Raw genomic sequence first — 21,548 nt, forward strand, 5'->3', positions numbered from 1 at the left:
CCCCTGCCCTCAGGCTGCGTACCGCTGCTTGTCTGTGTGTGTTGGACAGCAGGCCGTGGATCTTCCCCTTCCCTGGGTCCAGCTGATCTATGTCCACCCACAGATATTTACCAGCAGTCTCTGTAGCCCCGTAGATCTTAGATGTGTAGTAGCTATGGTTCATGTCCTGGGATAAACAACATTCATGTTAGCATTCAGTGTTTCCTGGGATAAACAACATTCATGTTAGCATTCAGTGTTTCCTGGGATAAACAACATTCATGTTAGCATTCAGTGTTTCCTGGGATAAACAACATTCATGTTAGCATTCAGTGTTTCCTGGGATAAACAACATTCATGTTAGCATTCAGTGTTTCCTGGGATAAACAACATTCATGTTAGAATTCAGTGTTTCCTGGGATAAACAACATTCACGTTAGAATTCAGTGTTTCCTGGGATAAACAACATTCATGTTAGAATTCAGTGTTTCCTGGGATAAACAACATTCACGTTAGAATTCAGTGTTTCCTGGGATAAACAACATTCATGTTAGAATTCAATGTTTCCCAACCCTGTTGTAGCCCTTGACAAACACACCTCTTCAGCTCATTGAGGGCTTGATGATTAGTTGACAAGTTGAATCAGGTGTGCTTGTCCAGGGTTACAATAAACATGTGTACTGTTGGGGGTACTGGAGGACCAAGGTTGGGAAACACAGTGTTAGATGTTATACACTATAAGTCCTGAATATGTGCTGAACAATGAGAGATCATTTCAAGCTTGATTCTGACAGTGAGATATAGAGTGTAGAGTTCTATATCATGCCGATATGACAGAACAAGAAACATTATTAAACATGACAGGGTCCTGACTTTTCCTAAACGCAAGACCTGTCCAGGAAACACCCTGGGGTCTAATTAACTAGGGCTCAGGCATTATTACTGTCCTGGTCATGTCAGGAAAACTCCTGGCCCTTAAAATGGTTGTTGTTGTTCCTACTTCAATCTGGGAGCTGTTGTCATGTCTCTCCTCAGTCAGTAGGTTATCCTGGTCCTTGTAGTGGCCGTGGCGGTCGTCACTGGCCCAGCTCGGGGCACCCGGCCTGGGGGTGGCCAGCCACCTACTCCACCTCTGGCTGGAGGATCCCTGGTCCTCAGACACACTCCCCAGACCTGGACCAAACAAAAACACATTCAGATACATGAGGTGTGCTTGATTTAGCCTAAATCAAATGTATTTATTAAGCCCTTCTTACATCAGCTGATATCTCAAAGTGCTGTACAGAAGCCCAGCCTAAAACCCCAAACAGCAAGCAATGCAGGTGTAGAAGCACGGTGGCTGGGAAAAACCTAGAAAGGCCAGAACCTAGGAAGAAACTTAGAGAGGAACCGGCTATGAGGGGTGGCCAGTCCTCTTCAGGCTGTGCCGAGTGGAGCTCGGCCAAGAAGATGTTCAAATGTTCATAGATGACCAGCAGGGTCAAATAATAATAATCACAGTGGTTGTCGATCGGTGCAACAGGTCAGCACCTCAGGAGTAAATGTCAGTTAGCTTTTCATAGCCGATCATTCAGAGTATCTCTACCGCTCCTGCTGTCTCTAGAGAGTTGAAAACAGCAGGTCTGGGACAGGCCTTCCATTGCCTAATACAATGGAACCAATGCAAACCACCCTGAATTCTGGTCAAGCTAAATCAAGCTTACACACAATGTATTTGATCCAGATCTGACTCTCCTCTAGAGAGGGCCAACCCCTGCACACCAGGATGGGAGACCCCTGAGGAGAGTAGAAGGGGCTCCCTGTAACATAGTGTGCTGGTTACGTTTCATCTCACCAGTGTTTGAAAAGGGCCCAGGAATCTCCTATGTGAGGTTGACAATGACATGTTGAACGTCTTCAGACAGTCCTTGGAACTAAACCCATCTTTATATACTAGCCTACGTCTGCCTGCCTGTCAGTGTCAACAAGTGACAGACACAAACAGCATACTAACCTCTCTTCCCTGGGAAAAACAAACATCCACCTTCCCTCAATCATCCTGCCAGGGACAGCATTGCAACTAAACTCCCCCCTCTTTTCGCAGGAGAGAGTGAACGGCTGCCGCACATTCTTCACACTGGCAGGCCCAACCCAGAGGTTATGGACCAGTTATGATGGAGGAAGACATGTTGTGAGTCCCATAGAGTGTGTCACATATGGTTCTACTATCATCAGCAGACTTAGAAGTGTTATTGTGGTTGGGAGACATATAGAACACCTAAAAGAAACTGGTTTAATGAGCAATCTGCAGTTCAAACAATAAGAAAGCGGGAACCCCGCCACTGATTTGGTAAACAGCTTAGGGATGGGGCTGGATAAATGTAGCAACTGTCAAATTCTAAGACAGAGCTATAGATGCAAGTACTGACCATCCATGAGATCAAATTTACAGTTCTAAACTTGTTTTGAGGCTATACAGTGTTTGTTTACAATTACTTTGCTTACAAACACCAGAGTAAAACAAGCTTCTAGTTTGGGTTCTGATGGAGTGTGACAATTGAACTAAGCTCATGAGGCATTTATAAATTATATTCTTCAAGAATCCATGGGTACATAAATGAATGTCGCAATTACTTATTGCCCCTTTAATGAGCCATGAACGGACACTAATAGCAGTAATAAACCTACATGCATGTCAGCAAAGTGACATTTATGTAGCAAGTCCACTTATCTTGTTAAGTTATCTTATCTCCTCTTATCTTAGGAAAGTCCCTTGGGAAGTATTCTATTCTATGCCAGAGAACTGTGTCCACTCTCTAAGGATTCAGTATTGCAGTGATGTAGCCTATTACAGCATTTTATCCTGTACTTTTATGGTCTAATGTTAACAGTAATTCCTTCAATATTTTGATTTATTTAAAAGGTAAACAACTTGCCACAACATCAAGGCTATATAGAAATCTTAGTGCACATGGCTGAGCTTCAAAAAACAAAACACACCAAAGAGAATTGAAGACCAATAATGACTTACAATAAATAAAGACTATTTTAAATAATGACTTACCACCGGCAGGCATCAATTCCACATGAGTTATTTGATACTGGAAAACTATAAATATTCCGGTGATAAATGTGACAGTCTTCGTCATCATCAGTTCCTAAGTCTCTTTATTCCCTTTTAAATTCCCAAAGCACACTATCAAATAAAAAACTCAGTCGGACAACTTTTCATCTGCGCAAGGTCCTTTTGGTTCGAAGTACCAAGGCGACACTATTCCGTCAGAATGTTGTCCACTTCTCAAACAAAAACGCAGAGCAAGTTATGAAATAAAATCCAGTAGTTGCATTTTTAACATAAAATACTAAACATTTCAATAGCAATACTTCCCGTCGCCGGGAAATGCCCATTTAACAAGAATTCAAATTGGCTAAATCTATTAGTCTTGGAAAGGTTGTGTGATCACTTGATAGAGCTAAGTAGGTCTAAGATAATAAGTATGTTGACAATGACTTGAGTGCGATGCTGAAGTTATTATTGTCTCTCTCCCTCTTGCATGGTCATCTCCGTTTTAATAAGTTGAGAGTGGAGACAGTGCATAAGCGCTGGGAACTCTGTACACACGCACCAAAACAGTGAGTCTGCCACCATCTCTCTCTCTCTCTCTCTCTCTCTCTCTCTCTCTCTCTCTCTCTCTCTCTCTCTCTCTCTCTCTCTCTCTCTCTCTCTCTCTCTCTCTCTCTCTCTCTCTCTCTCTCTCTCTCTCTCTCTCTCTCTCTCTCTCTCTCTCTCTCTCTCTCTCTCTCTCTCTCTCTCTCTGTACTGTGTGTGTGTGTTTTCTCACCTGCATGAGAGCGAGTTCCTGTGAGAATTCTGTGGATTGGATGAGTGTGACATGTCTCACAAGGCTAAAAGGGCTTTCCAACCTCAGGGTGTGTGTGTGTGTGAGAGAGAGAGAGAGAGAGAGAGAGAGAGAGAGAGAGAGAGAGAGAGAGAGAGAGAGAGAGAGAGAGAGAGAGAGAGAGAGAGAGAGAGAGAGAGAGAGAGAGAGAGAGAGATTTGTCTGTGGGGCAGTGCAAGCACACTGTACTCCACTTACTCTACTTCATTTAGTCTAATGATGTGTGAAATTAGACAGACCTATCATATTGAATTGCCACTAAAGGCATTTCATATCAGTTTATCTTCATAAGCAATACCGCTTGTTTTGCATTGACAAAAGAGCCCCATGGTGTACTAATACACCCTGTGAATGAGTTCCTTCCCATTGACGTCCTACATTCCTCCTGTGTCCCCTGTCTCTGGCCTCCGGTCCTCTGTCTGGCAGAGAGAGAGAGAGACAACGACCAGAGGAAGTCTGGGTATTTGCTACCATGTCTGTGCTGGATGTGTTAGGGCCTGGATGAACTGAGTCTTAGACTGGAGAGATGGATGGACAGTGGGCTGGGGCTTGAAGAGAGGTCTGGGACTGGAGATGGATGGACAGTGGGCTGGGGCTTGAAGAGAGGTCTGGGACTGGAGATGGAGATGGATGGACAGTGGGCTGGGGCTTGAAGAGAGGTCTGGGACTGGAGATGGATGGACAGTGGGCTGGGGCTTGAAGAGAGGTCTGGGACTGGAGATGGATGGACAGTGGGCTGGGGCTTGAAGAGAGGTCTGGGACTGGAGATGGATGGACAGTGGGCTGGGGCTTGAAGAGAGGTCTGGGACTGGAGATAGGGGTGCACTCTTAGAAAAAAGGTGCTATCTAGAACCTAAAAGGTTTCTTTGGCTGTCCCCATAGGAGAACCCTTTGAGAACCCTATTTGGTTCCAGGTAGAGGGCTGGTGATGGGGCTTGGAGAGAGGGCTGGGGATGGGGCAGGGGATGGTTGTCTGATATCACAGGTTAGAGAGGCAAAGACTGAAGGAGAAACTTGTAAATTAACATTTATTACAATAAAGTGAAACGTTTGAGTCACATCAAATTTTGTAAGACATAAAAATAAATACTCTGACTGATTTATGGTTGTTAGTGCATCATAATCGTCTGTAATGTCATTATGACTATACTGCTACGTCACAATACTATTGATCTTTATCAACATTGTCCCCTTGTCACGATGGTAAATGCAATTCCATGAGAATAAAATAATGAACTTATATCAATACGCTTCCTAAGACTATAATATCAATACTGTTCAATACAAACTGTAGATAAACACTTTAGGTGACGCTGTGCTTGGTAGTGTTTCATTATGAGAACGGTTTGGAGTTATTCCTCGTCAAGTCTCAGAGGTAACCACTCTGGACTCATTGCATTGTCTGAAGAGGGGTCATACAAAGTGTTGAAGAATGACAGTGTTCTGAATCCTAGAAATACAAACTTGTGTATCTTTATATAGTTTTAAACAGAGCACAACTTGGCCAATATAGCTCTCAAACACACGCTTTCATTATGATAATGACAATCACTGTGGACGCCAGGCCAGGGAAAAAAAGCCATAATTACTATGTAATGTGTTGTGATAATTGCATTGTTTGCTCTCTAACCTGTTCGTTCATATCCCCTGACAATGTGATATATAGGCCTAAGGCCGAGACAATAATAAGACACAGTGGCAGAATAAATTAAAGTGTTTCATCACAAAACCGGAGAGCCACATCTGTCCGCTGAAGTCCGAAAATCATTTTGCATGTAACAAACAGTTAGTTACATGACCTAGAGCATGGTCAAGCAAGTTAATATTTCGGACATTTTCGGACTACTAAACAACCATTGATTTAGAACCACGGTGTCAGGGGTGCGTAACTGGTGGCGTGGAAGTCAAACGCAGGAGAGCAGAACTTGGTAGATAGCCAGAGCCGTTTAATGTACATAACTACGGGCATACAAAAATAACAAAACACATGGGCAACCAAACCCGTATTCCACCAGTCACATAAAGCACACGTACTTACAATAAACAATTCTCGACAAGGACATGGGGGAAACAGAGGGAATATATACAACATGTAATTAGGGAATTGAAACCAGGTGAGTGCAACAACCAGGCAAAACAAATGGAACATGAAAAATAGATCAATGATGGCTAGAAGACCGGTGACGTCGACCGCCGAACACCGCCCGAACAAGGAGAGGAACCGACCTCGGTAGAAGTCGTGACACACGGCGACTTACTGCAAGTCGAAAAGAAAACAGGAGCTGCCTCCACTATTGCAGCATCATTTCAACTTCCACATTTCAACATGTTCAAATCACCTATGCTTAGTTTAAAGCTGCACTATGCAGAAATGTGGTTGCTAAAAGTCTAATAATTCGCCTACTTTCAGTTTGTCTGAGAAAACAAGCACGTACAGAGTAGAGAATCATTGCACCATCTAAACTGCTGTGAAATATCCATAACCAAACATATTGTATTTCAACTGTTTGAAACAATTAAAGGATGCAAAAACTAAACTAAAGAACGGGAAGCATAGAAATAGAACACATAGAACATATTTACTGCTTCTTAGACTTGCTTTCAATAAGAATGACAGAGCTATAACTCACATTTCTATGTGAATTTGGTCAGATCGCCCAAAAAGTTACATATTGCAGCTTTAATACAGTGAAGATACCAAAAATAATTTTGTCCAATCAACATAAGCTAAATATGATGTGTCTGTCCATGGTACTAATTGGTGTGTGTACGCGTGTGTGTGCAAGTATAAAAAAAACATGTTGACTCACACTACTTGTAGAGAAATGTTAATGACATCCTCCTCTCTTTCATGTTGCCGAAACGGTCGATGACTCTGTCATGCAGTACACGCTTTTAGTTTTTGTTGTCCTAGGTTACCTGGATAAAATGCTTGCTCGCTAGCCTAACTTTCTTTCATGGGAAAGATGCGCCAGGCCAGGTAGTTAACATTAGCCTACTACATCTAGCTACATATTGAACTTCCATCCTCTCATGCCAGGGGCAAAATGTATGAATTTATGGTTGGATCAGAATCGCCGTTATAATCACTGGCCAGTAAGGAGAATTAAGTAAAACCACAAGTCCAAATCCCTATATCCATCCATGCCTAATTTAAGAAAGGGACGATTTTAGATTCAGTGGCTAACTAGCCACCGGTAGTCAACTACACAACAATTCAAGTTTTTTTGTAAATTACGTTCTGGTTTTTATGTGGTGTGATTGGTGTGAAGCCAAATCCAAACTGTCTTCCCTTGACACTTTTGTTTTGGTGCACCAGGACCATTCACATTTCAGCTCACTCAGTTTACCTCAAAGCTGATTGGCTATTATTTAATTTTTTTTATTATCAAGGGAGGCCAAATGCTCGCTGGCTTCCCTTTTATTCAATGCTATGGGCGGCAACAATGTCATACTCTTTTTGACCAGACAGCATCAGATAGATGAGCTACACATACTGAGAAAGAGGGGCGCTGTTTCACTCGCTTGGATGCTTTCTCCAGTGAGATACATTCAGCCTCTTGCGAATTGAAGGAAAATTATGAAACACAGAGAAACGAAATATACATTTGGGGGGGGGTACATTTTTGGGGGAAGCATGGCTTCCCTTGGCATTCATGAGTACATACCACTGTTTACAGTATGGAATACAATTTTGTGGTAGTGTTCACTACTTGATGTATTATACTCAGGGTTGGGGAGTAACTGATTACATGTATTCTACATGACTACAAAAAAACTGTAACTGTAATCAGTTGCGTTTCCAGCAAAAATATTGCAATCAGATTACAGAAAATTTTAAAAACTAGAAGATTATTTATTGGATTCAGAAAGGATGTCTGCAAAAACATTTATAATGACACCTTTCAGTTTTGTCTATGACATTCAATTTAGCATTGAAAATAGGCGCAAGTTTAAGTTTGTTCCACCTGAGCAAGTCCGACCATAAGGCAGAGAACACTATGATGACACACCAAATGTGTTTGATGGATTGTTTTTTGTCTTCTTCTAATGCCTCTGAAGGGGAAAGTAATCAGATTACGTTACTGAGTTTGGGTAATCCAAAAGTTACGTTACTGATTACAATTTTGGGCAGGTACTGTAATTACAGTAGTAACTGTAACGTATTACATTTAGAAAGTAACCAACCCTGATAAATGTATATTTATTTTACAGTCGTAAAGATCGAAACAGAAATCATTTTCCAGAGGTTTAGGTAGGCTGTGGGGGAGATTAATTAATTGTTTGTACCACTGTCTTAATCTTAATTGTCATCATCATCATCATCATCATTAAAGACATCGCCAAATTCATTATTACATTCTTCATCATCACAGTTATCATCATCAATATCATCATCATCATCATGACATACTTGGTGGAGTGTTTCTGATAGAGTACAAAGAGAACAGTGGCGATGACAGCAGAGAGAGAACCACTCCCAACCACACATACAACAAATCCGTAGTACAACACTACATTATTGAATTAAACAGGTGCATCATTAGTGTAGTAATACCTTGGTAGAAAGGGGTCGTTTCTAACCTCATCCTAATACCATCCAGTCGACTACGCCAAAATATATCATCTGCATTTGTAGATCTTATGAACTCTCTTACCACTACTCTTACTTGTATCTGCAATGTCTAAGCCTGAGAGCTGAGTGACCATGGATACCATGTAACATGGAGTGTGATGATGATGTAATCTGGGGCTACGTCTCGACCAGGGGCCCGGCCCTTGAACACAAACTGTGGAGAGAACAGAACACAGCCTTTATATAATCACACAGATACAGTATATTTAGTGACACAGCGGTATCACATTACCATAGTGCTCATCACTTGGCTTGGAAGTCTGAGAATCGAGGTTCAGTCAGAATCAAACTGGGGACAAAATGACGTCCACACTTTGAGCATTTGCGTCTATTTTATGATAGTTTTATGTCCTGCAGAAAACAGATATCAATTTAAGGAGCTGTTACTAAAGCTAAAGCCTCCCTTAATAGTTATTACTGTAGACACCTTACCCAGAATGGCTGTGTGTAATCCACATATACACTGCCCAAGAACCACACGTCTCCCTGGCTTCCTGACTCAGTCCACAAGACATTAGCAGCACCTCCACTCGCATGCTTCTTCCTGGGGGGAATGAATGAATCAACCAATAAATCAATCCATCCACCCACCCACCCACCCACCCATCCATCCATCCATCCATCCATCCATCCATCCATCCATCCATCCATCCATCCATCCATCCATCCATCCACCCATCCAACTGTCTCTCCACCCACCCACCCACCCACCCACCCACCCACCCACCCACCCGCCCACCCACCCAACTGTGCATCCATCTATCCACCCAACTGTCCATCCATCTATCCACCCACCTATCCACCCACCTATCCACCCACCTATCCACCCACCTATCCACCCACCTATCCACCCACCTATCCACCCATCCACCCATCCACCCATCCACCCATCCACCCATCCACCCATCCACCCATCCACCCATTCACCCAACCGTCCTTCCTTCTATTCATCCATCCATCCATCCATCCGAGGACAACATGATCCTACCCACCTGTTATTGCTGTAGAGTTTAAGGGTCTCGATGTGAGTGCCATTCATGTGAAACCAGAAAGTCAGACAGTACCCCCTGTTGCCCGGCTGCAGTATCTCACGCAACAGCATGGATCTGTCTCCCCATTGGCCGACAGAACAGTCCACGTATACTGTAGGTAGTAATCGACTACAGGGTTCCAGACATTCTGAAATTCACTAAAGCATCCCATGTATGTAACTTTAGTCTTTCACTTTTCAATGAAAAGGACCTGCAGTGTCACCCTTTGAAGGGGCCATTTCTACATTAGATTCCAGATAGATTTGATGCAGCAAAGGACATTTTGTAACGCAACAAGACAAAGATCTGTGACATAGAAAATCAATTATACTAAAAATATTTTGTGTTGGATAACCTGGATTATTAACAGTGTGTGCTGGGCTGAAGAAGGATGGGAATGGAAACTAAAACCATTGTGTTTTGACGTATAGCCTTAATCAGTGTGTTTGGCCTAGGATGGTGTCCCACAGTGTCATGCCAGGGACTCACTCTATGATATTCCCAGTCCAGCTGCAGCGTTCTCCTGGTCCTCTTTGTATTTTGTATTTAATATGGATCCCCATTAACTGTTGCCAAGGCAGCAGCTACTCTTCCTGGGGTCCAGCAAAATTAAGGCAGTTTATACAATTTTAAAACATTACAATACATTCCCAGATTTCACAATACACTGTGTGCCCTCAGGCCCCTACTCCACCACTACCACATATCTACAGTACTAAATCCATGTGTATGTGTGTGTAGTGTGTATGTTATCATGTGTGTGTGTGTATGTTTGTGTTGCTTCCCATAAGGTGTTTTTTAAATCTAATTTTACTGCTTGCATCAGTTACTTGATGTGGAATAGAGTTGGGGACTGTGAAGAGACCTCTTGTGGCATGTCTTGTGGGGTATGCATGGGTGTCCGAGCTGTGTGCCAGTAGTTTAGACAGACAGCTCGGTGCATTCAACATGTCAATACCTCTCATAAATAAAAGTAGTGATGAAGTCAATCTCTCCTGGCTGAAAGTGGAGGAGAGATTGACATGCAAATTATTAATATTAGCTCTCTATGTACATCCAAGGGCCAGCCGTGCTGCCCTGTTCTGAGCCAATTGCAATTTTCCTAAATCCTTTTTTTGTGGAACCTGACCATACGACTAAACAGTAGTCAAGGTGCGACAAAACTAGGGCCTGTAGGACCTGCCTTGTTGATAGTGTTGTTAAGAATGCAGTGTCACTTTATTATGGACAGACTTCCCCCCGTCTTAGCTACTACTGTATCAATATGTTTTGACCATGACAGTTTACAATATAGGGTTAGGACATGCTTTGCTACGGTGTACCCTAACGAATATGACCTAGCCAACAGCTTGAGATGAGCTAGAGAAACACCAAAAACACTAAACTAAAACCAACAGGATAGAAAGTGTTTAATTATTAGACAGAATTGTGTTTTTTTATTCATCAAGAGAGAAACAACTGCTTCCTACAGCCTGTGTCGGCCGTTTTGAAAGAGAAGATGAGTTGAACCCAGAGAAGAGAATGAAAGCTTTATAAAGCTGAGAGACTAGTATGCTTCTTCATCTGACCCATCCTCACAGTCCACTTTGAAATCACAGACAACATCACTGGGGACACATCAGTGTAGCACACAAGAAGTCTCACTCAGGACAACAGGAAACTAGGACTAAAGAAACTGAAGGTTTAATCTTGGACCCAACCCAAGTATGACCTGACTAAACTCAGTATCAATGCAATGGAAGAAGAATTAGCCTTGTCCCAGATGCTTTAGTGTTGTCTTTCCATTAGCCTGACAATGACCACAGGACACGGCAAGACAGCACAAACACATTGGGGACCAGGCTAAATAACTAGTTCTGATATTATATGAACAGTATCTATTGAGTTTGATATTTGGTATTTGTGATGATTTGTGCTTTATTTCATGCGTAACTTTGTTACAGGCAACTTTGAGTCTCTCTACACAATGGGGAGTATGCTGGGTAAAGGAGGATGTGGGTCTATGCCGCCATGCGCAAAAGTGACAGCCAACAGGTGAAGCTTATATCAGTTTGTTATGGAATTCTAAATCTGGTCATATAGTTGTATAACTGCGTGAGATGGAAAATTCAAATGTTGTATTGCTATTTATATTTGCATGATCCAAGAAGTGAAAGCACACTAATACAGTTGAAGTCGGTAGTTTACATACACCTTAGCCAAATACATTAAAACTCAGTTTTTCACAATTCCTGACATTTAATCCTAGTAAAAATTCCCTGTCTTAGGTCAGTTAGGATCAACACTTTATTTTAAGAATGTGAAATGTCAGAATAATAACAGAGAGAATGATTTATTTCAGCATTTATTTCTTTCATCACATTCCCAGTGGGTCAGAAGTTTACATACACTCAATTAGTATTTGGTAGCATTGCCTTTAAATTGTTTAACTTAGGTTAAACATTTCAGGTAGCCTTCCACAAGCTTCCCACAATAAGTTGGGTGAATTTCGGCCCATTCCTCCTGACAGAGCTGGTGTAACTCCAATACCTTGACTTTGAGGTCCTTAAACCATTTTGCCACAACTTTGGAAGTGTGCTTGGGGTCATTGTCCACTTGGAAGACTCATTTGTGACCAAGCTTTAACTTCCTGACTGATGTCTTGAGATGTTGCTTCAATATATCCACATCATTTTCCTCCCTCATGATGCCATCTATTTTGTGAAGTGCACCAGTCCCTCCTGCAGCAAAGCATCCCCACAACATGATGCTGCCACCCCCGTGCTTCACGGTTGGGATGGTGTTCTTCGGCTTGCAAGCGTCCCCCTTTTTCCTCCAAACATAACAGTGGTCATTATGGCCAAACAGTTCTATTTTTGTTTCATCAGACCAGAGGACAGTTCTCCAAAAAGTATGATCTTTGACCCCATGTGCAGTTGCAAACCATAGTCTGGCTTTTTTATGGCGGTTTTGGAGCAGTGGCGTCTTCCTTGCTGAGCGGCCTTTCAGGTTTGTCGATATAGGACTTGTTTTATTGTGGATATAGATACTTTTGTACCTGTTTCCTCCAGCATCTTCACAAGGTCCTTTGCTGTTGTTCTTGGATTGATTTGCACTTTTCGCACCACAGTACGTTCATCTCTAGGAGACAGAACGTGTCTCGTTCCTGTGCGCTATGACGGCTGCGTGGTCCCATGGTGTTAATACTTGCATACTATTGTTTGTACAGATGAACATGGTACCTTCAGGCATTTGGAAATTGCTCCCAAGGATGAACCAGACTTGTGGAGGTCTACTATTTTTTTCTGATGTCTTGGCTGATTTCTTTAGATTTTCTCATGATGTCAAGCAAAGAGACACTGAGTGTGAAGGTAGGCCTTGAAATACATCCACAGGTACACCTCCAATTGACTCAAATGATGTCAATTAGCCTATCAGAAGCTTCTAAAGCCATGGCATCATTTTCTGGAATTTTCCAAGCTGTTTAAAGGCACAGTCAACTTAGTGTATGTAAACTTCTGACCCACTGGAATTGTGATACAGTGAATTATAAGTGAAATAATCTGTCTGTAAACAATTGTTGGAAAATTTACTTGTGTCGTGCACAAAGTAGATGTTCTAACCGACTTGCCAAAACTATAATTTGTTAACAAGAAATTTGTGGAGTGGTTGAAAAACGAGTTTTAATGACTAAGTTTATGTAAACTTCAAACTTCAACTGTATATGAATTTCTCATCATGTTGCTTTTTCACTCAGGTGGCCATAAAGTATGTGACCAGAGGAATGGCAGAGCCATACATAAAGCTTGTAAGTAACCTGTTTCAGTTTGCACAACTGCAAGGACTCTCAGGTTAAGTATACAGAAAGTCACCTTTTTTAACCTTCTTACCCCACTCTCCTCTCCATCCACTTTTCCCTCCCCTCTCACCTCCAGCCTGGGGAGCGGAGTGCCTTGTCACTGGAGGTGACCTTGGTGCAGATCGTCTCATGGCCCCCGTCCTGCTGCTATGTGCTGGGCCTGCTGGAGTGGTTTAAGGAGGTTGAGCGGTCCCTGCATGGACTTGTTTGACTTCATTAAGAAGCTGGGTGAACGAGTGTCTGGCCAGGACCATCAGGTGATGCTCTGGTGAAGTCCTGTGTGGCTCAGTACGTAAAAGTTTGGCACAAGAAATGCCAAGGTTGTCAGTTGAATTCACACCGTGTTCACATACACCTACTACAAATGTATGGATTCCCTGTTCTGTACTCTACTCTCTAGTTGCTACTAAGTCACAAACTAAGTCGCTTTGGATAAGAGTGTTTGTTAAGTGGCATATATTCTGATTATGTTATTACAGGTGGCGCTGGCCTTTCTATACTCTGATTTTGTTATTACAGGTTGCGCTGGCTGTTCTATATTATAATTATGTTATTACAGGTAGTGCTGGCTGTTCTATACTCTGATTATGTTATTACAGGTGGCGCTGGCCGTTCTATATTATAATTATGTTATTACAGGTGATGCTGGCTGTTCTATACTCTGATTATGTTAATACAGGTGATGCTGGCTGTTCTATATTCTGATTATGTTATTACAGGTGGCGCTGGCTGTTCTATACTCTGATTATGTTATTACAGGTGGCGCTGGCTGTTCTATATTATGATTATGTTATTACAGGTGATGCTGGCTGTTCTATACTCTGATTATGTTATTACAGGTGGCACTGGCTGTTCTATATTATAATTATGTTATTACAGGTGATGCTGGCTGTTCTATACTCTGATTATGTTATTACAGGTGGCGCAGGCTGTTCTATATTATAATTATGTTATTACAGGTGATGCTGGCTGTTCTATACTCTGATTATGTTATTACAGGTGGTGCTAACTGTTCTATATTATAATTATGTTATTACAGGTGGCACTGGCTGTTCTATACTCTGATTATGTTATTACAGGTGGCGCTGGCTGTTCTATATTATAATTATGTTATTACAGGTGGCGCTGGCTGTTCTATATTATAATTATGTTATTACAGGTGATGCTGGCTGTTCTATATTATAATTATGTTATTACAGGTGGCGCTGACTGTTCTATACTCTGATTATGTTATTACAGGTGGCGCTGGCTGTTCTATATTATGATTATGTTATTACAGGTGATGCTGGCTGTTCTATACTCTGATTATGTTATTACAGGTGGCGCTGGCTGTTCTATATTATAATTATGTTATTACAGGTGGCGCTAGCTGTTCTATACTCTGATTATGTTATTACAGGTGGCGCTGGCTGTTCTATATTATAATTATGTTATTACAGGTGGCGCTGACTGTTCTATACTCTGATTATGTTATTACAGGTGGCGCTGGCTGTTCTATATTATGATTATGTTATTACAGGTGATGCTGGCTGTTCTATACTCTGATTATGTTATTACAGGTAGTGCTGGCTGTTCTATATTATAATTATGTTATTACAGGTGATGCTGGCTGTTCTATACTCTGATTATGTTATTACAGGTAGTGCTGGCTGTTCTATATTATAATTATGTTATTACAGGTGGCGCTGACTGTTCTATACTCTGATTATGTTGTTACAGGTGGCGCTGGATGTTCTATATTATAATTATGTTATTACAGGTAGTGCTGGCTGTTCTATATTATAATTATGTTATTACAGGCGGTGCTGGCTGTTCTATACTCTGATTATGTTATTACAGGTGGCGCTGGCTGTTCTATATTATAATTATGTTATTACAGGTAGTGCTGGCTGGTCTATACTCTGATTATGTTATTACAGGTAGTGCTGGCTGTTCTATATTATATTTATGTTATTACAGGTGGCGCTGGCTGTTCTATATTATAATTATGTTATTACAGGTGGCGCTGGCTGTTCTATATTATAATTATGTTATTACAGGTAGTGCTGGCTGTTCTATACTCTGATTATGTTATTACAGGTAGTGCTAGCTGTTCTATATTATAATTATGTTATTACAGGTAGTGCTGGCTGTTCTATATTCTGATTATGTTATTACAGGTAGTGGTGCTGGCTGTATTGCTGTGACTGGGGGGAGGGGTCCTGCACCGTGACTTCAAGGTTGAAAACCTGCTGGTGCAGACAGACAACATGCGGGTCAAGCTCATCGACTTCAGCTGTGGAGACCTGCTGAGAGAATTGTCCCATAGAGACTACTCAGGTAGGAGACAACAAGGGAATCGCTGGTCAGGGTTATGTTCAGTAGGCACGAAATGCAAAAAAACACTCTGAAACTGAGTGAAATAGGTAGGTGCTATCTGAACTCGTCCAATAAGAAGCACTTTTGTTAGTGTGCCCTAATGAACATGACCCAGTTGTAAAGATCTGGAAAATGTCTCAGAAAACAGGATATTAGTAATTTACAGTATTCTCTCTGTAATTTTTCCTCCCTTCTCTCAGGTACAGAAGAGTACTGTCCTCCAGAGTGGGTGCTGAGTGGTGTGTACCAGGGTCACCACCATCTGGTTACTGCGGGTACTGCTCTACGGCCTGGTGTGTGGCCGCCTGCCCTTCAACAAGGAGGCTGACTAAGGGTGAGGGGGGTGCGCAGAGAGAGAGAGACGTTTCTGTTGCTATGTATGAGTATGTTCTTGGATGTGGTTATGGAAACATGAGGGGGTTAAAGGTGGGTACCAGTCTTTTTAGCTAAAATTCCACTCCTGTCATTTTCCAAAGAGCTTGGACAAATGACAGGAGTGGCAAGGAGTGGAATATTATCTAAAAAGACTGGTACTCAGACTAGATTAAAGGTGATCAAATACAAAAAAAGATTGAAGAGACCCAAAGGCCAAATCTCCATCCTATCGCTGTTTCATCATGATACAGAGTGTGAGTAGTTGATCAGCTGGTGACTGTAGCAGGATCCCACTAAGAGGCCTTTTCTGGAACAGATCCTCCTCCATGACTGGATGGCTGAGGGAGAGGTGACCCAGGGGGAGAGCTGACCCAGGTGGAGAGGTGACCCAGGTGGAGAGATGACCCAGAGGTAGGGGTGATCCAGGGGGAGAGGTGACCCAGGGGGAGAGGTGACCCAGGTGGAGGGGTGACCGAGAGGGAGGGGTGACCGAGAGGGAGGGGTGACCCAGGTGGAGAGGTGACCCAGGGGAGGGGTGGTGACAAGCTTTAGGAGAGTGGGAGACCTACCACCTGAGTCATCTGTGGTGGCTCGCAAGATACAAATATGACAACAACAAAGATCATGGTAGAATTGCAAAAATAACCAGCATCTGAATAAAGAATTCCAAGAAAGAATACAAAACACATACTCTGAGTGGAATGTAGTTTTTGCAGTCATCTTTGAAATATAAGATATTTTAAAATGTCAGAAAATGAAGAAAAAAAACCTCATTAGGTGGATGTTTGTTTATTATGTCCAGAAAATTAATATAAAATATATCAAAAAAGAATATCCCAATAAGGCATTTGGTCATTTGATCAGAAGGTTTAAAGTAACACATTATTTCCTCAATACATCTACAAATGGATTTGTCAAGAGATTATATTTTTCTATACTTGTAAATACATTATAAAAGAGGATGCCCTCAGACGTGTCCAGGAACATGTGATGACATCACTACATTCCAAAGGACTTGTTCCTAACTTGGTCCCAGATCTGTTAGTGCTGTATATTAATGCCCATTGGAGTTGGCTAAAGAGGACAAATAGATCTGGGACACACCTGGCACCTTAATTGGGGAGGACAGGCTCGTGGTAGTGGCAGAGTCAGTGGAATGGTATCAAATACGTCAAACACATAGTTTGATGCCATTCTATTTGATCCGTTTCAGCCATTATTATGAGTCGTCCTCCCCTCAGCAGCCTCCACTGATCTGGGACCAGGTTAACTAGTTCAAGCATAATCACACACAAACTGCTCTGCATTAGAGGGAATGAAATCTTACCGTATGGTGCCATCTATCCACCATGATAGCACAAAATCTATCTCTGAAAATGGCATATTATTACATGTCATCCTTGTGACATGAAGATGATTTAAATCTTACGATATAAGTATCTCATCTTCTTTCACAACAAAAGCACAAAATGTTTGACAAACGTTGGATTCTGATCAAATATCATTTTAGGACTGAGAAGTGGCCATTTGAGACAGGTCGTCTGGTGTCTGCGAACTTCCTTCAAGCGTAGAAAGGGAACCAGTTCTGGGCCCGTAATTATATAGCATCTCAGAGTAGGTGTGCTGATCTAGGATCAGGTCAACCCTGTCCATGTGATCTTATTCATCATTATATCAAAAGCTAAACTGATCCTAGATCAGCACTTCTACTCTGAGATGCTTTATGAGTACAGGCCCAGGGGGTTATAGTGCCAGCACATCCCCTAAGAGAGTGGTCTCTGTGGCAGTCAGTCAGGTCCAGTGCAGCTCTACACAGTTTTCCTGGCTGTCAGCACTCTCACGATGGATCCCACTCCTCCAGCAGAGAGAGCCTAGAACCCCACACAGTATGAATACAGTGAATACAAATAACAATATAACAGGAATATGGAAATAACAGTTAATAAAGCAATCTAACAGTAAAGAGTACTTCAGTGAGCACTTCTTAATAAAAATGTATGCATGTGCTTCATCAGTGTGTGCGTTTCACACACACCTACTACCTTGTAAGTGCTTCCAGCCATACACCAGTAAGGATAAGTCTTACCTTTTCGTGCCACTGCAGCAGGGTAGCACTGCTGTTTTCAGAAGGCTTCTCAAAGCCCTTGTAGATGTACTTCATGAGCAGGTCAACACCGTTCTTATCCAGAGACTGTACAGCCTTCTCAATGTCACTGCTCTTGAAGGCACTCAGTACTTTAAGCATCAGGGCTTCAGCACGATCCTAATCACACACACAGCGAAGGAAGTACACGCTTTTACATGCCTCAAGCTCAAAGTGTATTTTGAGGAACAAGCTAGTTTTGTTTCACATGGGACTGTTAACGCTCGACATGGTTCTATTGTGTTGTAATGAAGACTGACCTTAACATTTTGGTTTTTGGTGTTGATGGGGGGATTCTTCAGTACAGCCTGCAAAGCTTCCATCAGGTTCCCTGTGCATCAGTGTTAAGGAAAAGACAGACAAACTATACAGAAGTTTTATACTAATGAGAGAGCGCCACAGTAATTCTTGATTCACCTCTCTTCAAAAATGTTTTAGAATCTCAATGACTAACAGAATGATTGACTGGTGGAATTCACTTCCTACCGTCCTTCAACTTGTCTGAACCTGCTTTGAAACAAATGACTGTCTTCAGGTCATTAACAAAATATTAAGCCTACTACTACTACCACCACCACCAAACCTTTACTGAATAAAACACTAAATCTGACTGCAGAACGTATTCTCGTTATATGAAAAAGGAAGATCGTTGGATCAATGACATGAGAGCACCACGCCCTGACTTGGTGACAGGCGCACAAGCATCGACTTTATCTGCAACATAGTAGCATCATGACTTGTCAGATGGTCTGAATTGCAACATTATAGCAAAACTGTGTCGGCTTCACGTCACTCCATTAAATGTAACAGTGCACTTAGTATATCAAATCAGTGTAAAAGGATATTGTCTGATCAGCGAATCCACTTCTGCTTCATCTGGACCGACCTGACTCTCTCCATTATCCTCATCGTCCACAAATTTGTTCTCGTCGTACTCGTCAACGTCCACCTTCCTGAATTGGTTCGAATCATTATTCTTCGACATTTTGAAGATATATTTTGTTGTTTAAAGAAGAATTAGAAGGAATACTGCAAGCTGTTCGTGCTGCTTTACAATTTAAACATTTCTGCTTTCATTTCCTGTCTCGAGCTGACAGCTTCACTTCCGTATAGAGGGCGCTCTCTAGTGGTTGATGTGTGCTAGGCACATACCGTCTATGGTGATATGTCTAGATGCGCCAGTACTCATACATAACAGTAGATGGTGGTATAGGTTGAGAAAAAGCTAACTCTCTCCACAACCTAAGAGTGTAAACTGTGGCAAAGCGTTGAAAGGATCTCAATTGGATCCCTTGACTGAGTTTTGAGAAGGAAGCAAGGAGAGAAGACGCGAGAATCAAGGAAATACAATTGAGATTCTCCAGTTGTCAATGAGACTCAGACTCTCTCTGTGTGTTTGGGTTTTACTATCCTTGAGGGGACTAGAAGTGCTCACAAAGATAGTAAAACAAAGAAAATTCTGACAAGTCGGGACATTTCGCTAGTACCCACAAGGAAAAGGCTATTTTAGGCTCAGGTGTTAGGTTTACAATTAGGGTCAAAATTAGTGTTAGGGTTAAGGGTCAGGAGTTAGGTTTAGGGATAGGGGTTAAGGTTAGGTTTAAGGAAAATAGGATTTTGAATGGAAATCAATTGTTTGGTCCTCACAAGGATAATAAAACAAACGTGTGAACGGAAACACATGTCCTCAAAGATGGACGGCAGGTGGGAGGAGGGGAGATCAGGTGGGACTATTCTAGCCAATGAGAGGGCAGATACGTATGTGAACAACAGGCACAACTAAGTAGTATTTCTCAAAGTTGCCTGAATGCCACGTGCATCCACTGATATCAGTACATTTTTAAAAGCCTAAACATTACGAAACTTCTATTCGTACGAAACTTCTATTCCATCGAATACATCTGACGTAATTCGACACTCTCATTGCCCTCCATACAAAAAAAAATCCCCACTTGGCCTGTTTATTTTACACGGACAGATTTTGGGTGGAATAAATCCTCCCACTTTGCCTCTTCCGCTCTACTTATTAGTCAGCTAGGTTAACACATGACATGAGTCAACTGCACACTCCCGCTCCAGTTTATTCCAGTTTATGAATGGAATACATATTGAGGGTATACAGTAGTTGGTGATTCACCTAGACAGGTAGTAGTTGGTGATTCACCTAGACAGGTTTTGCTCGCGGTTTGAGCAAGAAAATAATAACTGATTCGATTAATTAAACAAGTGCTGCCCATAAACTACATGAATGGCCTACATGTATCAATTTTCAGAGAGAATGCTTTTGTTTATATTTTGTGCATATTGATTGAATATTGCCAACTGCATCCGTAAAAAATATTGCACCTATTTATTGAAACCCTTGCTGTTAATAGATCGCCAATTAAGCAGCATACAACTGACCTAAACGTTTGGAAATGATACGTTAACTTTCTCATCCATATAGCCTTAAAACGCATCTCAGGTGCAAGTGCACTGTTTAGCTTCAGAACCCCTTCCCCTTTTCCACATTTTGTTACATTACAGCCTTATTCTAAAATTGATTAAATATGTGTTTTTCCTCAATCTACACACAATACCCCATAATGACAAAGTGAAAAAATGTTTAGAATTTTTAGCAAATGTGTATATATATACACTGCTCAAAAAATAAAGGGAACACTAAAATAACACATCCTAGATCTGAATGAATGAAATATTCTTATTAAATACTTTTTTCTTTACATAGTTGAATGTGCTGACAACAAAATCACACAAAAATGATCAATGGAAATCAAATTTATCAACCCATGGAGGTCTGGATTTGGAGTCACACTCAAAATTAAAGTGGAAAACCACACTACAGGCTGATCCAACTTTGATGTAATGTCCTTAAAACAAGTCAAGATGAGGCCCAGTAGTGTGTGTGGCCTCCACGTGCCTGTATGACCTTCCTACAATGCCTGGGCATGCTCCTGATGAGGTGGCGGATGGTCTCCTGAGGCATCTCCTCCCAGACCTGGACTAAAGCATCCGCCAACTCCTGGACAGTCTGTGGTGCAACGTGGCGTTGGTGGATGGAGCGAGACATGATGTCCCAGATGTGCTCAATTGGATTCAGGTCTGGGGAACGGGCGGGCCAGTCCTTAGCATCAATGCCTTCCTCTTGCAGGAACTGCTGACACACTCCAGCCACATGAGGTCTAGCATTGTCTTGCATTAGGAGGGACCCAGGGCCAACCGCACCAGCATATGGTCTCACAAGGGGTCTGAGGATCTCATCTCGGTACCTAATGGCAGTCAGGCTACCTCTGGCGAGCACATGGAGGGC

General features: G+C 42.0%; 2 protein-coding genes across 2 annotated transcripts in view; both read right to left on the minus strand.

Annotated features, from left to right (window-relative positions):
* The window catches only part of LOC139560580 (plexin domain-containing protein 2-like), a 17,198-nt gene extending 13,631 nt beyond the window's left edge, over positions 1-3,567 (minus strand). The window contains exons 1-3 of the mRNA XM_071377477.1: positions 3,023-3,567; positions 980-1,152; positions 23-166 (exon numbers count right to left, since the gene is read on the minus strand). Of these exons, the coding sequence (XP_071233578.1) occupies positions 23-166; positions 980-1,152; positions 3,023-3,110 (405 nt within the window). The 5' untranslated portion in view covers positions 3,111-3,567. The remainder of the gene's footprint in view (positions 1-22; positions 167-979; positions 1,153-3,022) is intronic.
* Positions 3,568-16,868: 13,301 nt separating this feature from the next.
* Positions 16,869-19,346, minus strand: LOC139560581 (actin-related protein 2/3 complex subunit 5-like). The gene is made up of 4 exons (XM_071377478.1): positions 19,083-19,346; positions 18,499-18,570; positions 18,182-18,358; positions 16,869-17,966 (listed from the first exon to the last, which is right to left on the minus strand). The coding sequence occupies exons 1-4, from the start codon at positions 19,221-19,223 to the stop codon at positions 17,904-17,906; spliced, it is 453 nt and encodes a 150-aa protein (XP_071233579.1). The 5' UTR covers positions 19,224-19,346; the 3' UTR covers positions 16,869-17,903.
* Positions 19,347-21,548: the final 2,202 nt, after the last annotated feature.

The sequence above is a fragment of the Salvelinus alpinus genome, chromosome 30 (assembly GCF_045679555.1).
Source record: "Salvelinus alpinus chromosome 30, SLU_Salpinus.1, whole genome shotgun sequence".
NCBI lineage: Eukaryota > Metazoa > Chordata > Actinopteri > Salmoniformes > Salmonidae > Salvelinus > Salvelinus alpinus.

Excerpts from the sequence above, each read along its gene's own strand:
- LOC139560581 (XM_071377478.1), bottom strand. The coding sequence starts at position 19,223 with ATGTCGAAGAATAATGATTCGAACCAATTCAGGAAGGTGGACGTTGAC. Across the intron at positions 18,571-19,082 it reads TGGATTCGCTGATCAGACAA|GGGAACCTGATGGAAGCTTT; the intron begins TATCCTTTTACA and ends CACTGATGCACA. Across the intron at positions 18,359-18,498 it reads CCAAAAACCAAAATGTTAAG|GATCGTGCTGAAGCCCTGAT; the intron begins GTCAGTCTTCAT and ends GTGTGTGATTAG.